General features: G+C 40.9%; 1 protein-coding gene across 1 annotated transcript in view; it reads right to left on the bottom strand.

Moving 5' to 3' along the window:
* CRY1 (cryptochrome circadian regulator 1) overlaps positions 1-9,695 on the bottom strand; it is a 45,198-nt gene extending 35,503 nt beyond the window's left edge. The window contains exon 1 of the mRNA XM_019728431.3: positions 8,644-9,695. Coding sequence (XP_019583990.1) covers positions 8,644-8,801 — 158 coding nt within the window. The 5' untranslated portion in view covers positions 8,802-9,695. The remainder of the gene's footprint in view (positions 1-8,643) is intronic.
* Positions 9,696-12,415: the final 2,720 nt, after the last annotated feature.

Below are 12,415 nucleotides of genomic sequence, written 5' to 3'. Positions count from 1 at the left end.
ATTTGTTTACATATTGTCCATGGCTGATTTCATGCTACAACAGGAGAACTGGGTAGCTGTGACCGAGATTGTATGGCCCATAAAATCTAAAATAAATATTTATCATCTGGCCCTTTATATGAAAAGTTTGCCAATCTCTGATACACAGGAAAGCTATTTGCAATTTTGTGGAGTAACATAATTACAGAATATTAACCATTTTAAAGTGTACAGTTCAGTGTCACTTACTATACAATTCATAATGTTGCGTAACCATTACCTCTCTCTAGTTCCAAAACATTTCATCACCCCAATTGGAAACCCTCTACCCATTAAGCAATCACTCTCCATTTCTCCATCCTTCTACCCCTAGCTACCACTAATTTGCTTTCTATCTCTATGGGTTTACCTATTCTGGATATTGCATATAAATAGAATCATGTAATATGTGATCTTTTGCGTCTGGCTCTTTCACTTAGGATACAGTTTGGGATACTCATCCATGTTGTAGTATCTCATTCCTTTTTATGGCTGAGTAATATTTCTTTATATGGCTATATTACACTTTGTTATCCATTCATCAGTTGACAAACATTTGAATTGTTACCACCTTCTGGTAACTGTGAATAGAGAGCTGCTATGGACATTCGTGTACAAATTTTTATTTCAATGCCTGTGTTCAATCCTTTTGGAATTCTCAAAGCAGAATTGCTGGGTTATATGGTAATTGTTTAACTTTTTATGGAACTACCAAACTGTTTTCCACAGTGGCTGCACCATTTTCCACTCCTATCAGCAATGTGTGAGGGTTCAGATTTCTCCACAGCCTCACCAACACTTAATTTCCTTTAAAAAAAATTTTGTTATAGCCATCCTAGTGGGTGTGAAGTGGTATTACACTGTGGGTTTGCTTTGCATTTCCCTAATGACTATTGATTTTGAGTGTCTTTTTATGTGCTTGTTGGTCATTGCATGTATTTTTAATATATATTTATTTTAAAACTCATGTATTGCTAATGGGAATATAGGCTGGATCCACTCCTGTGTGGATAGAAATCTGGCATTTCTTTGTCAAACCAGGAATAGGGCTATTTTATGACCCAGCAATTCTAGTCATTTGTTTTTTATGTTCCAAAGAAATCATTACAAGGATATCACTACAACTAATTTACGTGTCAGGAAACAACCAGTATCTCACTCCATCATTCCTCCCTCTCCAGTCCACCCCCTCCACACATCCACCACCTGTTTTTGTTTTACAACCATGTAAAAAGGAATGAAAGTTAAATTGTAGAAAACTGATAATAGAATAAATATTTCCTGCTCATACCAGTGCAAATTATTCCTGCTCATGCTATGCAAGTAAGTTTTTAGAGTGGACAACTCACTATAAATATTTGTAAGTCACCCTTTCTTCTCCCCCAGGGTTGTCTCTTCTCTGAGTTCCCATGATTATCTTTGCATATTCATATTCTACATTCTAATTTTTAGTTCTTTAGTGGTGTGAAAGTTTCCTTATGGGCAGGAACCACGACCTTCACCTTTGTATTCCCAAAGTCTTGTAAAGTGCCTGGCAGGTAACTGACTTAATATTTCCTGAATGAATAAAATGATGGAGGAGTGACTTACTTAGTAGGAAAGGGATTCGCATCTAGGTTTCAGGACAGCCAAATGTTCCCAACTTCAATCTATCATTCAGAGAACTCCACATTCAGGCCTCACCTTATCTATATACTTGTATTTTATTTTCTGTCATCTTATCTTGACTATAAGTCTGGTGATTTTATTGTCCTGACTGTAAATCTGGTGATCTGCCCCAAATTAACTTTTCCTCAGCTTGTCCAGAACCTGTGCATCCCAGCTTATATCTTACCTCTCCCATAAAAACCCTCTTCATCAATCCCTCAATCACTGCTCTTCTCCCCACAACACACACACACTTTCAGTAACACCCTATACAATCTGATTTCTGTCCTTACAACATTAAAGCTGCTCTCTCAAAGTTTACCAAAGGCTTTTGTAACAGTTAAAGTATAATTTTCAAAATGATAAAACCATGACTCATACAAATATGAAATGAATATATGGCAAAGATTGTATTTAACTCATTAATGAATGAAGAAACCAGTAAGATGTTAAAACTGGCTCAAATGAGAATCTGACTTACAGATATTTATAGTGCCCACTCTAAAATTCACTTGCAGGACATGAGCAGGAATAACTTGCACTGGTATGGGCAGGAAACATCTGTTCTGTTATCAATTTTCTACAACTTAACTTTTATTCCTTTTTACATAGTTGTAAAACAAAAACAGTAGATGAGGGTAAAAGGGATCAAATATATGGTAATGGAAGGAGAACTGACTCTGGGTGGTGAACACACAATGTGATATTAGATTATTTATTACAAAACTGTACACCTGAAACCTATGTAACTTCACTAACAACTGTCACCCCAATAAACTTTAATTAAAAACACACACAAAAAACAAAGGTGTATATCCCTAAATCAGAATAATATAATTCCTGGAGAGTCCTCTAGGTCCTGGAGCGTCCAACGCCCAGCATTCAAGATACACAGTCATTTCTTCTGCCCGTTTCCAAGTCTCTTGACAGTTTTTTCTCAAAATTCATCCTAACCTGCCTTCTTTAGCACAACTGAGAAGAATTCTTGCCACCATTGGTTTCCATGATACAGCACTCTCCTGTCTCTTCTTCTGCCTCTCTGACTGATTCAAATAGGCAGGGAATCTATATATAGTGCATATGTATCTGGGATCAGGAGAGAGAGAGGGAATGAAGATACTGATGGGTGAATTCTGGGCATATAGATGGTAACTGACTTTACAAAGACAGAGGAGATTGCCTAGGAATGATGTAAAATGAGTGTGGGGGCTGGTACCTCAAAAAATTAAATAAAAAACCACCTTATAACCCAGCAATTCCATTCCTGGGTATTTATTCGAAGAAATCCAAAACACTAATTCGAAAAGATACATACACCCCTATGTTCACTGCAGCATTATTTACAATAGTCAAGACATAGAAGCAACTTAAGTGTCCATCAATAAACAACTGGATAAAGAAGATGTAGTACATTTGTACAATAGAATACTACGCAGCCATAAAAAACAACTAAATCTTACCATGTGCAACATGGATGGACCTAGAGGGTATTATGCTAAATGAAAAAGTCAGACAGAGAAAGACAAATACCATAGGATTTCACTTATATGTGGAATCTAAAGAACAAAATAAACGAACAAACAAATCAGAAACAGACTCATTGAGACAAAGAAATGAGGATTGTGAGATAGGAGGGAGGCTGGGGGGCTGAATGTAAAAGGTAAAGGGATTAAGAAGTACAAATTAGTTACAAAACAGTCATGAGGATGTGAAGTACAGCATAGGGAATATAGTTAATAATATTGTAAAAGTTGTGTATGATGCCAGGTGGGTACTAAATTGGGGATCATTCATTAATTACATCAATGTCCAACCACTATGCTGTATACCTGAAACTGATATAAAATAATATTGAATGTCAACTATAATTGAAAAAAAATTTTTTTTAAAGAAAGAAAAGGAAGGTATGGTCAAATGTGTCAAACATAATAAAAAGTAAAGGAATGAAAAGTTTTAAAGTATCCTTTGGATGAAAACAGTTTTTGGTGGAGTAGGTGGAGGGTGGAATCGATACTAGTTTGAAGTGAGTTCAAGGCTGAGTAGAAGATAATGAAATGAAGTCAGCCAGTATAAGGCACTTTGTAAGTTTTAGAGGAACTAAGAAACAGTTGCAAGGGAGGAACATAGTCAAAGGTAGGTTTTCTCCCTCCGTTGTTTTTGTTTCTTTGTTTGTTTTTATAGAGCTTGGACTTACATAGGTTTAAATGTTGATTGGAGGCAACCTAAAAAGAGGTTAAAGAAAATGTGAAAGAAAATAATCAAAAATCAGTTTTGGGCAGCCAGTTGGCTAACTTGGTTAGTGTGTAGTGCTCATCACACCAAGGTCACTGGTTCGATTCCCACATGGGCCAGTGAGCTGCACCCTCCACAACAAGATTGAAAACAACGACTTGTCCTGGAACTGAGCTGCGCCCTCCACAACTAGATTGAAAATGACTTGACTTGGAGCTGATAGGCCCTGGAAAAACACACTGTTCCCCAATAAAATTTTTTTTTTAAAAAATCAGTTTCACAATATATACATATCATCACATCAAAACATTATGTTGTACACCTTAAATACTGTATATACAATTTTTGTTTGTCAATTATACCTCAACAAAAGAACAAATATAAGCAAAGTTTTAAAAATGGGGTATAAAGAGTTTGGTTTTGAAGAGGGAAGCAGTATCTCTTCCTCAGAAATCATGCAGTAGAAGGAAAGACTGGGGTAAGTATGTAGGTACAATTATTGACTTGGTTACCGAAAATCAAGAGACTCTACATGTAATAGTATCAAATGTGTAATAAACATGTAGAACTTAAATATTAAAAATAATCTGTCAATTGAAAATTATTTTTCAGAATTATAAGTTTAAGATATACATTAATATCTAAGTTAAATGAAGTAACTACCCCTCTCCTAAACCCTAGACTTACAAAAAAAATTTGAAAGATATTTATCAAATGCCTTCTTTGTACAAGACAGGGTGCCAGACACCAAGGATACAAAGAGGGCTCTTTGCCCAGATATCTATATAGCTTGTTTCCTCCCTTCCTTTAGGTCTCTGTTCTCACATTCTGCTTTATTTCTCTCCATGACACCTACCACCTCCTGACGTATCATATTTGTTTTACTGTCTATTTCTTCTCCTAGACTAGAAGCTCTCAAGGGCAGGAACTTTTTCTATTGTATTCATCGTTGTATCCCCAGTACCAAAAATAGTGCCTGCCATGAACAGGAACACAAAATAAGTTTTTGATTTAATGAAATGGTTGGTACCTTCTCTTCAGGAAGAAGAGGTATAATCTGTTAAATGAGGAGAAAGGAATATATGAGGACTATATCAATATTTACACATGAAAAAATAATAAGGTCAATGTGAGAAGCAGTATCAAAAATGATGGTGTAAGAGTTCACAACACGAGATTTAATCATCCCAGACAAGGTGATAAAGAAAGGTATTATGAAAAAGGTGGCATTTGGACTGGACCAAGGAGTGAGATTTTTTTTATGTGTACAATTCAATAGTTCTCAGTATATTCACAGAGTTGTGCAACCATCACCTGCTAGAACATTTTCATCACCTCAAATAGAAACCACTTAGCTACCACCTTCCAACTCCCCCAACTTCTCCAACTCTAAGCCATTAATCTCATTTCTGTCTCTACATATTTGCCCATTTTAGACATTTCATATAAATAGAATCAAATAATATGTGGGGTTTATTACTGGCTTCTTCACTTAGCATAATGTTTTCAAGGTTCATCCATGCTGTAGCCTGTATCAATTCTTCATTCCTCTTTATAATTGAATAATATACCATTGCATGGATAAACCACATTTTGTTTAGCCATTCATCAGTTGATGGGCATTTGGGTTGTTTCCACCTTTTGGCTATTAAGACTAATAATAAATATGAACATTTGTACATGTTTTGTGTGGAATAATTTTAATAAAAGTGAAGGAATTGAAATATTTTAAATCATTCAATCCCAAAGATGACAAATTCAAGATAAAATTTTCACTGGCCTGAGATCAAACTCTGTCCCTGCCTTTTTCTGTCTTCAGTAGAGGAAAACAGTCTGTCTCTATTCATTATTTACACCTTTTCCCATCTTTTAGAAAGGGCAATATTTAGTAGTTAAAAAAATCTTTTTAAAAGGGAAAACATGGAACTATTCTTATTGTGCATACCAGTTTTATTTCGCTCATTATTTGACAATGTAAGTTGCTGGGTGTACAAAGTTAAATAATATATAACCCCCTATCCTAAGAAGCTTACAGTCTAGACTGTATAAACTTACAAACTGCTCTAGAAGAAACTTTACTGCAGACATTTAATTAGATAATTTTTACCTTCAGCTCCCAATTTAATAGCAAATGAAAAAGAAGCACTTACTGCTACCACTCACATTTTAGGAGTTTTATAGTTGTTGATTAATTTAATCCTCTTAGCAACTTATGAAAAGGGGATTTACTATACTATTATATTATTAATACATTAAAATATATATTACATTTACCATCTTTTTCCAGAATCAATGTTAATGACACTGATTCTGCTAATGAAAGTGTTTTATAGACAGTTGCTGTATCATTCCCATCAACATACAAACATACTGTAATTTCTCCAATCTTAAAAATTCCTCTCTTGACTTCACATCCCACTCCAGGAACCACATGATTTCTCTGATCCACTTATAGCAAAACCCCTAAAAGAACTTTTTATCAGTTGTCTCCCAACCTTTCCCTGTCAGCTTCTCTTGAGCTATCCAAAAAGGCTTTTGCCTCTGACACTACTGAAACCACTCTATCAAGATTATGAATAACCTCAAAATGCTAAATACAATTTTTAATTTTTAGTCTTCATCTCACTTGACCTATTAGCAGCACCAATGTACATAAAACACTCTTTGAAATACTTTCCTTACTTGGTCTATAAGACTCTACACTCTTCTGGGTTTTCTTCTTACCTTACTAGATGTTCTTTTCAATCTCCTATGCTGGTTCTTCCACAGCTCCACAATTTCTACACATTAGAGCACCCAAGGCTCAGTCCTTGGACTTCCTCTTTGCTATCTACACTCACTTTCTTAATGTTCTCATATAGTTTCATGGCTCCACTAGAACGTAGCTTCAACAGGTAGGGGTTTTTGTTTTGTTTTGTTTTTTTAGCTATTTTGTTTATGCTGAATCCCCTGTACCTAAAACAGTGCCTGTCATGCACTGGGTGTATGACAAATATATGGATGAATAAATAGCTTTAAATATGATCTACAAATTGATGACTCACCGATTTATACCTCCTGCCTGGATCTCTGCCCTGAACTCCAACAACCGATTTGCTATCTCCACTAGGATGTGTAATAAACATCTCAAACTTAACCAAGTTCAAACGAGAACTCCACTACCCTCCCCCAATGATTTCTCTGACTGATATCACATTCTTAGCAAAGTGCGGCTCCATCCTTCTAGTTCCTTAAGCCAAAAATTCTGAAATCACTCCTAATTCCTCTCTTTCTCTCACACCACATATCCAATCTGCCAACAAATACTGTGGATTCTGTCTTCAAAATACATTCAGCATTTTTTGACAACTTCTCACTAAGTTCACCACCAACCATCACTATCTCCAAGCCATTACTACTTCCCACCTGGGTGAATGCAACAGCCCCCTAACTGGTCTTCCTGCTTCTTAGCCTCCTGCACCCCTCCAATTCAGTCTGTTCTCACAACCAGAGAAATTTTTTCAAACTTAAGTCAGAGCATGTCACATCTCTGCTCATAATCCTGCAATTATTCCCACTTTGCTCTGAGTACAAGCCCAAATCTTAGTAATTGCCTCTAAAGCTCTACTCAATCTAGCGCTATTACATCTCTGACCTCATCTACTTCTTTTCCTCCACTTCTGCTCCTCGTACTGGCTTCTCCTATTGTTTCTTCCAAAGGTTAAGCACATTTCAGCCTCAGGGCGCTTTCCCTTATATTCCTGCTGCCTGGAATGCTTTTTCCCTAGATAGTCACAATCCATATTTGCTTCATCACCTTGTTCAAGTGCCACTTATCTCTGAGTTTTTCCCAATCACCATACTTAAAATGACAACTCTAATCCCACCCCCTTGTATTCTTCCCCTTTCTATTTCGTATTTCTTCATCCCCCTTCTGTTTCGTATTTCTCCATAGCATTTATCACCACCAAATACTGCATATCTTACTTTCTAGGACACATGCTTGCAAATGACACGAATTTTAGTCGGTTTTATTCACTGCTAGTATATCCCCTGGAGTTTAAAGCAATGCCTGGTATGCAGCAGAATGCTTTCATTTCCACCAGGGGGCCTAACAATCAACTAGCCTGGTATTTCAGGAAAAAAACATCAAGCTTCTCTACTATCTCTTCCACTACTCTGATCCCTAGAAGGATTATACTTTGCCTAGAAAGAAAAACGGTGCTTTGTCCAGTCAACCACCAGGAGGAGTTGAGAGGCAGAGCCGAGCAAAGAGAAACCAGATGTTTCCCTTGCTTTTCCTACGGCAACCTCAAGGTGGAAGAAAACGGGGTTGGGAGGCGACGGAACTGAATGAATGATGTTCTCCACACTACCATTTACCGAGACACACACAAACATAAACATTAAAAAACACAATCCTTTCCGATGCCACAAGGAGGCCAAAGAAATCAACCCACGGGCCACTGAAAACGAGGAGGGTGTTGCTTTAACTCCACCGCTAAGAACTCCCCATAAATCCGGGGAAAGAGTTCCCATTAACGCAGACACGACACTCACACGCGGAGGCCAAGGCGTCCCCGGTGGCCAGCACTCCCTCGCCAGCGAACTAGTAAACCCATTCTATGTCATACTCAAAGCGTCTACAATGTTGAAAACGGCACAAGCAAGGCGGTCCCAGGCTTAAGTTCTCCGATTGGGCCGATCGCGCGTCAAGTCCCGATTCATGAAACACCGAAATCAATTTCCCCCGGGATTTTGACTCACCGCCACCTGTTGATGCCCACATTGGAGGAGCCGGCGAACCAGGGGTCGAGGATGTAGACGCAGCGGATGGTGTCGGCACCCTGAATGCACTCCTTCAGGGCCGGGTTGTCGTGAAGCCGGAGCCCCTTTCGGAACCAGTGCACGGCGTTCACCCCCATCCCGGCGGCGCGGCGGGCGGCGGGTCACCGCCGAGTTCCTCCACAGAGAAATTCAAGGAACGAGGGTCCGGCTCATACCCGACACCTCGGCTTCCAGGAGAATCGCCGCACCCAAGGAGTAAGAACAGGGCGGCCGACGGGGGGAGAGGAAAAAATGAGTCCGAGGAAGGGACCAGAGTGAGAGGGCGCTGGAGGCGCAGCTGGAAGATGAATGGAGGTTGCCCAGTCAGCGGAGTCCGGGTGTGACGCCCTTCAGGAGCCGGCGCCCGTCGCAACGGCCTGGACGAGTCGCATAACTTCCAGGGCCTCGGACCCCCACAGGGTGAGCAAGTTCCAAGAGCTCAAGCCTCCTCCACAACCCAAACCGGCACCCGCAGCCCGGGGCGGTTCGTCACGGAAACCTCACCTCACCGAGGCGGCTCCTGAGAAGAAAGCGGCCCGCCCGAGGCAAGCCACCGAGAGGGATGAGCGAAGACTCAGCCCCCGGGGGCCACGCTGCCTCTCGGCCCAGAGACGCGAGTGAGGACGCAGCGCGAAGCTCGGAGGCGGTGGTCCAGGCCGCTGGACGGTTGCCCGCCGGTGACGGGTCCCGAGGCGGCCCGGGTGACTCCGCCGACACCACCGCGTCAGAGGCCCCGGCCCCGCCCCCGGCTCCTCATTGGAGGGCGCGCTCGCCACGTGACCACCGGCACCTCACGTTTCTGAAATGTGTTTACTACAGCGGCTGTGACTGAGGAATGTGCTCGCGCTTCAGTTGCTTCTAGGGGGCGGCAGCCGTTGGGTTTCTAAACCGTCGATCCTCGCCCAGCCACTGGGCTCTCGGTCTCTGCCCCTTTTCTCGGCGGACTGATCGCGGTTGCCTGGATGCGCCCGCGGGAATCACAGGCCCCACGTGAAGGAAGGCTTAGCTCCACCTCTGGGGGCCGCGAGCGTCCACCATTGGCTGAGGCTCGCTGAAACCCGGATGAGCACGGGGATGCGGGGAGCTCGCGGGCGCGCGCTTCTCTCTGGAAGGGGCGCGTGCGCTCTTGCTGCGTTCCAGGGGGCAGTAGGGCGGGGCAGGCGGGCGGGAGCGCGCTCAGGGATTCCGCTGTGGGTCCCTGGAAGGCCTGAAGACGCCGTGGTACATATCCAGAGTCAGCGATGGGTTCCCGCGGGGAATGAGGCACGGTGGAGTGGGAGGAGGAGAGTTGGAGGACCCACGTCGACTTTGATCCCAAATCATCTGCTTCAATCGAGCTTTGTGCAGAGAACCCTACTTTGGCGTGTGTGGAGCTAGAGCCCCTACCAGTCTTCTGGACCTCTCCACGCTGTACCCTTGGACTTGGTCTGGGGAAGAGCAGTAATTGGCAGGGCGAGTGCCAAGCACTCCTAGACTTCTTGTATTTTTTTAATACTAGAGCTATACCATCAGTATGTCAGCCCTAGTCTCTTACATTTAGTGTGGTTTACAGGGCTCTTTGCCCGCCTTTCCAACGACAGTGAACTGCAAGCCGTGCCATTCCTTATTCGTATGATGCCCTTATATTCATTCAACAACCAGGCACTCTTCAAAGTGCTGTAGATACAGGAGAGAAGAAAATAGGCTAAAATCCCACCCCTCTGTGGAGTGTACAATCTGTATCTCAACCTTTACATGTGCTATCTTTTTCTCTATAAAATGCTTTTCTTTGGAACCTGCTGCTCCCTACAACCACCTTTACCCTACCTAGTATATTTCTGCACATTCCTTTAGACTCATGAAATGCTACCTAATTTCTGAAAATAATCCTGTCCCCAGAGCGGATTAGGACCTCACCAAATCCCTCAGCCCTGTCTCTGATACATTACTTACCCCATTATTGTAAAGATTGAATGAAAAGTGCCTATTTGAACACCAAGTACAAAGCAGGTGCTCAATAATTGTGCTTATTATCATTATAATGTGTCTCTGCTTCCCTCTAAAGTGTGACTTCTCAAAGACAGGCTCCATCCATTTCTCTTTTTTTTTTGCATTATCAATACCCAGTACAGAACCTGACATATATGCATTCAAATGTTCATTGAATTAATTAATTAATTAATGCTGCTTGCCAGCTGTGTGTTTGGCAAGGTTAAAAGGAGAAAAGATACGGCAATTGCTACTGGTTGAATTGTGTCCCTCTAAAATTTACATAACCCCTGTGAATGTGACCTTATTTGGAAATAAGGTCAAGTTAAGATTAGGTCATTAGGATGGGCCCTAGTCTAATATGACTGATGTCCTATAAAAAGGGGAAATTTAGACACAGACCCACACATAAGGAGAATGCTATGTGAAGACTGGAGTTATGCTGCCACACACAAGGAACTATGTACTTGAAGCTAAGAGAGCAGCCTGGAACAAATCCTTCCCTAGTGCCATTAGCAGGAGCACGGCCCTGCCAACACTTTGATTTCAGACTTCTGGTCTCCAGAACTGCGAGACAACAAATGCCTGCTGCTCTAAGCCACTCATTTTGTGTTTTGTTACAGCAGCACTAGCAAACTAGTAACAGTAATAGAGATTCGATCATCTAGTGAGCCAATATATCTGGATAGGATTCCCTACCCTTGCCTCTGTTGCATAGCATCCTTTCTTTGGTTTCTTAAGAACATTTAAATTTTTATATATGAAAACGCTTTGTTCACTATAAAGTATTAAACAAATAGTTATTTTTATCAATGGGGATGATTCTTGGGTAATTACCACTCTGAGGGATCCATCACCTACGCAGAGGATGTGGTGTATAGAGCTGTGCCCTCACCTGGATTGCCTCATACTCCAGGGCCTGTTGTACTTTTAAAAATACAATTTCATGTTTCATTTCAGGCAGTTTGAAAGTAAGCAGATTGTGTCTAAAGACATAAGAATTGTTTTCAAGCATCCAAATGAAACAGTGGGCGGTAGAGAAAAAATATTGATTTGTGTAGAGTTGACTTATGTTTGCCGATTGTTCATTTAATAAAGATGGATTTTTTTAACAGACAGCTGTAGGTGGGTGGGTGTGTAATTTTCATTTACACATAAAAGTACTAATTTATTGTAAAAGTGTCAGTATTGTCAACTCCATTCCACAAAGACGAGGGTATTTATGGCATGAAAACAGTTACTTTAATATATCTGTTATTGGGGGGAGTAACCACTTAATAACAGTTATGGCTTATTGAGCACCTACTGTGTGCCAGGCATTTTATATTGGTTATTATTACCCTCACAATAATATTTTGAGGCAGCTCATTTTTATTTAATAATAATTTATACCCATGTCGCTGAAGACACTAAAGCTCAGAAATACAAACAAGTAATAAAATGATAAAAAACCAAGACTATTTCTTTTTTTATTTTTATTTTTAATTAATTAATTAATTTTTAATTGGGAATATTGGGGAACAGTGTGTTTTTCCAGGACTCATCAGCTCCAAGTCAAGTCATTGTTTTCAATCTAGTTGTGGAGGGGCGCAGCTCAATGGCTCATGGGGAATCGAACTGGGGATGTTGGTGTTATGAGCACTGCGCTCTAACCGACTGGGCCAACCGGCTGCCCCCCCAAGACTATTTCTGAATCCAAGCTCTTTCTTTATGATATACTACCCTCATTGACACCACCACTCCC

This window comes from Rhinolophus sinicus, chromosome 1 (assembly GCF_057876585.1).
Source record: "Rhinolophus sinicus isolate RSI-liver-muscle chromosome 1, RSI-T2T, whole genome shotgun sequence".
Lineage (NCBI taxonomy): Eukaryota > Metazoa > Chordata > Mammalia > Chiroptera > Rhinolophidae > Rhinolophus > Rhinolophus sinicus.
Note: the sequence above shows the minus strand (reverse complement) of the source record. Positions and strands in the feature narration are given on the sequence as shown.